Here is a 5,880-nt window from a genome sequence, read left to right on the forward strand (position 1 = left end):
TGTTGATTCTCACAGTCTTGTCGGCTTTTGCCATTGTGTTTCAAGTGTACATAGCTCCCATTGTGCGTGGGTTTTCTGTACAATGTGAAAGAAAGATGATCCTGATGTCCCATGACTAAGATGTCCAAAAATGGCAAACTATTATCCACTTCCCATTCCACTTTAGATTTAATGTTAGCAGTTAGGAGGTTGATTTTGTTGAAGAAATCATTAAAGGAACCCCACTCTTCATCCCAAATCGTGAAGATGTTATCCACATATCTATACCAAAACATTCCGTGGGGTTTTATGTCCTGCAGAAGTACCGTCTCGAAATATTCCATGTATAAGTTTGCTAGCACTGGGGATAGATTAGATCCCATTGAACAGCCAAATTTTTGCTTGTAATATTTATCATTAAACGAAAAAAACATTTGTGCCAGCACATAATTTTGTTGATTTGATCATTTTATTTACCGAGATGGGAAGTTGATCCTGATAATGCTGTAATTTATTTTCCAGGAATTTCAAAACGTCTGCTACATTGATATTTGTAAATAAAGACACTATGTCTAGGCTTAACAATTTACTCCGTCCCGAAAGATGGTGATTTTTTATCTTATTCTTAAAATCTTCTGAATGCTTTGTGTGATCCAGAAAAACACCCTGCTCAGGATGTGATGAAGTGTATTGGGGACAAACGGGTAGATAAATAAAAACAATGATAAAAGAATATAAAAATTCAGTAAAATACGCACGGCAGAACTCCGCGGTATTTCAACACGTCGCCAACAATAATCACCGCATAGATTAGGACGAGGACAAAATCATTTTCAAATCAAAATGTAGCTATAAAAGGAAAATTATTGAATCTAACTTAATTAAACAATTCCCCAACTTTAACATTTTAAAAGGACAATGGTCACCTGATTATATAACCACCTTGGCAGTTAATAAATTACTTCCTTATATTGTAAAAGCGGACGACTTGCCACAAAGCTCGCGCAGCAACATAGACGCTACCTGATATGACATGTCCATGTTCGGTCACTCCACCTCTCTCCTCTGTATATAAGATATGTGTTTTCCCTTGTCTTTGTATTCCGCTTGAAGAGGATCACACCAAGTGATCGAAATATACACACAAACACACACACACACACACAAATTTAGTGATTTAGTATAAGACCAGGAAGACCAGCCACCTCCTACTTAAAAACAGCCTCCATCAAGAGAGAAAAGAACTTTAGAAATCACATGTCATCTATAGGTTTACTTGTAAGAATATGGCATAAGAATGAAGGAAAATGCAAGAGACCATAAGGCCTACACTAGGCAGCTCCGTATTCATCACCACCTGTCATCCCCATCCATAAAGTTGTCTAATCGTTTCTTAGAATAACTGATAGTTTCAGCGCTTACTACATGGTTACTAAGTCTATTCCATTCGTCGACCACCCTATTAGTAAATAAATTCTTGCCTATTTCCTTCTTAAGTCTAAATTTGTCCAGTTTATACCCATTTCTACGAGTCCTGCCCTACGAGGGAACTATGAAGCCCTCCCCTCCACTTATATTGGCATGACGACAGTGAGGCTATCCCGTCGCCTTTCATACCAACTGACATCAGGAGCCCCTAAAAACCACAGAGAAGTCCATGGTATAGCACTAACAAGAAGCATCCTAGAGGAAAACATTGAGATTTTGGAAATATATACAGATGATAGACGCCTCCCAATCTTAGAAGCATTATACATTAAAGAGTTGAGCACAAGTCTAAATATACAAGCAGATGACCTTAGGGCCAAGCATGAGACAAACCACCACAAACCCAAGGATGAGAAATAACGCCACAAATCATGAAACGGCACAAGCCCAAACATACGACATTTGGTCACAACACGAAGCCAGAGGCTCCCACTAGCACGTGACATTTCACCATTGCTTGGGTTACCAGGCAACCTCTTCCGGGTGACCGGTAACCTCCTACAGTGAAGAGCAAGTATAGAAACTTAGGTAGAAAAAGTAATATTACATGAATTACCGGAACAATTCTTATCTTGACCAGATAGAATATTCCCAAAGCTACTGAAGAAGGGTCTTGAACCCGAAATTGCGATATAGCAAACATGACCACCAATAGTGAAGTCTATGCATTTATTTATGTACTTTATTTGCTATTTACATTATAGTTTTTATTTATTATTTTGTTGTTATTATGATTTTTTTCGCATCCGACCTAGATATGGACCAGGGGGTCTCCTGTCGGCATACTCCGCCTTTGTAACCCTTTGTTGTCATTAACGTCCTTTGAAAGACACAAGTCCACAGTAAAGCATATGGAAAATACCTTTAAAAAATAATAAATGCACAATTAGCCATCACTTTTAATGAAGTATACACAAGAGAAAATCTACTACATATATATATATATATATATATATATATATATATGTGTGTGTGTGTGTGTGTATGTGTGTGTGTGTACGTGTGCTTTGTATAAATGAATACTTATATTTTTCTATATAATACTAGACGCTTATGTTCAAGTGAGGCAGATCTCGTTACGAGATTTATTTCAATCAATCGAAATCTCATTTCGTCTCGTGATTGTCTTCCTAGTAGATCTTAAAATAAATAAGTAAAATCTGCAGAGATCTGGTCGTTACAGGAAGGAAAAGATTAAATATAATGATGGTATTATGTTTAATAAGCTAATTTGCGATAACTGGTTTACCATCACATTGATTAACGAATAGAATAGACTTGGGAACAATGTAGTGAGCACTGAAACAGTTGATTGTTTTAAAAGAAGATAAGATAACTTTATGGATAAGGGTGACAGATGGTAAGGGTCATGGAACTGCCTAGTGTAGGCCTTATGGTCTCCTGTAGTTCCCTCTGTTTTTATGTATTGACCTCGTGTCAGTGTATTAAGTGATGATAGAAAAAGGAAAAAGATCGTAAGGCGGATTGGTATTGGGTCGGTAAATGACCAAGGTAAGCCTATTATCGGCAGTAATATGATCAGCAGAATCGAATATCGCTGATGACATCGGAGCGGAAGTTGAGGGGTTAGGATTTTCCGGACATATTGTGCCTGTTCTCTATAGGTCTTCAGGAAGTAAAGCGACTTGATGACAGGGAAAAAAGTGAGCGTGCGTACATGCATGCATGGGCATGTGCTTGCGTGCGTGTGTGCGTGCGTGCGTGCATGCTTGTGTGCGTGATACCATAGGATTTTAAAAACTAAATCGAAAAGGGGCAAAGCTTATGTGAAGGTGGGCAATAAGAAGGCGGAGTAGTCAATTGTAACGAGTAGCTGAAGTATGGATGGGTGATGTCCCTTTGGTTACCCAACATGTGATGATAATGATTTGATTTCACGTCGCAGAAGCTAGGAAAACCCTTACAGAGGATTTTGTAGCATGAGGCTTAATAAACTATGACCTTGGTCCAACTCGCTGGTGGAAGTGTTCGAACTGCCATCGTCTCAACCTCCGCCGCAAGTGGCGACGCTCTAACCCGTAGCTAAGCTAACGGGTAATCTAAACAGATATGGGGAGAGATGGATGTTTAACTTGATTTAGTTTAGATTCCGTGCATGTGATGCAGAGGCTTGGCAACGGAAAGAATTGTGTAAAATATAACACAGCATAGTTGCAAAAAATCTAAGATTGATTCTCATAGGCGTGGTATTGTGCTAGAGCAGGGGTTCTCATTAGGGGTGAAATTCACCCCCAGGGGGGAATTTTGGGTTTTCTGGGGGTGATTTGTGACCACAGTCAGTTTACGCAGTGAGGAAAGCAATTATAGGTTTTGGCCTATCTGGCGTGTCACCTGGGCTGGAATTATACTAATATGGGAAAAATATATACTAATTTGGAAAAAATAGAAGGGTTTTTAGTAATATTTGCATATTATTTAGAATGCAATTTTTGAAACAGGCAATCTTGGAAAGGAGGGGGGAATGACATTCGGACAAATGGTGAAAGGGGTGAATGGGCCAAGTAAGGCTGAGAACCCTTGTGCTAGAGTATTCACCTGATCTGGGTATCTATATAGGATTCTTCAGGCTTGTGTTGAAAAAATGATCAACATACAATATGTATTTGTTCGAATAGTCTGAAGTCTCAATACCTTATAATAATGTTATTTTTCTTCTCTTCCTCAGGTCCTGGACGTTGCCATCTTTATCCCTGCCTATATCCTGGCCTCAGCTTTAGCCCCTCTTAGTCTTTGCAACCTTCAGGCTGGGCTGCCGAAGAAGACGGACGTTATGACACAGTTTCTGGGTCACTGAAGAAGAAGGTTTCTAAACCATAACACTTGTCTCTTAGGCAGTTTGCACAGCTGTCGAGGCTGCACAGTTGTGGGTGTTTGTGTCGGGAACTACGTGGCACCTGACTCCTACCAGGTGTTTCCCGATGGTGACGACCAGGTGGAGGTGTTAGTCAACCTCCACGCGTCGTCCGAATCCGTCCAAGGTGTGTGATCGACCACTTCGTGGCGTTTCGGACACTCCCGAGACTCGAAGACCAAAAGAAAGAAAACTGAGGGGACATACGTTGAGGGGGCGACTCAGAAAGAGTCCCACGCCCGTTCCCCACCGCCTCTCCACGTAATGCACGAGTTGCGGGCGTTCTCAGGCGGACCGGTGCCTTGACTACGGGCGTGGGCGTGACAACCGAGGTTATGGTGACGCCCTTAACCTCAGCCTCCAGGTCCGCCAGTACGGATAATCTGCTGGGTCCGACCATAGACGATACGCCCACGCCGACCATGCCACGCCCGCTTATCACCATGGGCGACAGCGCCGACAGCGGGGACGGTGTGACCACGCCTTTGAACCCCGCGGGCGCCTCTGCCACGCTCGGCCCACACCGAGCACCCCGAGGGGGAACTGGGACCGGAAGCGGGACAGCCGGAGGTAGTGAAGGTGGCCCTCAGGAGCAGGGCGCCACCCGATCGGTCCCAGACATCGAACTGCATGCCCGGGAGAGCCGTCCGGAGTTCCGGGGCTACAGACATCTCGCGCCCCAAACACGGTGTTCCTGCTCACACTTACCGCGCGCCACGAGCCGGGAGAGTATTCGGTCCGTTCAGGGAGGAGCCATCAACGAAGTCGTAGTGGTGGCTCCGACCTCCTACCGTGACCGGATCATCCGGCAGCACTCACAACCGGAGACGTGTCTCCATTGTCACCACCCGAAGCCGTCAGCCTCTCTCAGGTACCTACCGAGGTACGAGCACAGTCCCGGGGAGGGAATCTCCACCATCGTCACCGACTCCCTCCGCATCAATGGCGCACTTCGACACTTCAAACAGGTGAGTAAGGTTACCCCTCTTGATTATCATCACCATAATATGTTAGATAATCAACCCGGCCGTTGTGAGACTCGATCTGTGGACCGTCAAAAGACCCAAAACTGGTACCATCAGCGTTGTAATCGGTAGCGCGGTGGACTAGCATTCCGATGGTCCCCGGATCGAGTTTCGCGACGGCCAGGTTGATTATTTAAAAAACTTTACCCCTACGAGTAAAAGAGCCCACAAGATATGGAAACTTACTCGATCTTTTGATCACTAGCCGCGAAAGCATGGTAACTGATGTAGAAGTCGGTGAATCTGTTGCAAATAGCGATCACAACTTAGTCAGATTCAAACTCCTAAACAATTTTAGAATAGATACTTGTGCTTCTAAAATACCCGATTTCAGTAAAGCTCAGTTCATAGGACTACGTCAAGAGCTTCAGCTTACAGATTGGGAGGCAAAATTAAACGAAAGGCCTGTAGATCAGATGTGGGAAATATTTCAAAATACGCTCACTAAGATGATGCAAACTTACATTCCTTTTAAGGACAGACGTCCCCCAAATCAGGCTCGCCCAAAGTAGCTCG

General features: G+C 43.3%; 1 protein-coding gene across 1 annotated transcript in view; it reads left to right on the forward strand.

The window, feature by feature from the left end:
- Nucleotides 1–5,436, forward strand: part of LOC143026775 (uncharacterized) — a 207,590-nt gene extending 202,154 nt beyond the window's left edge. Inside the window, exon 2 of the mRNA XM_076187546.1 lies at nt 4,154–5,436. Within this exon, the coding sequence (XP_076043661.1) occupies nt 4,675–5,436 (762 nt within the window). The 5' untranslated portion in view covers nt 4,154–4,674. The remainder of the gene's footprint in view (nt 1–4,153) is intronic.
- The last annotated feature ends 444 nt before the right edge of the window (nt 5,437–5,880 follow it).

Source organism: Oratosquilla oratoria, chromosome 7, assembly GCF_046742065.1.
Source record: "Oratosquilla oratoria isolate Oo_2021 chromosome 7, ASM4674206v1, whole genome shotgun sequence".
In the NCBI taxonomy this organism is placed as follows: Eukaryota; Metazoa; Arthropoda; class Malacostraca; order Stomatopoda; family Squillidae; genus Oratosquilla; species Oratosquilla oratoria.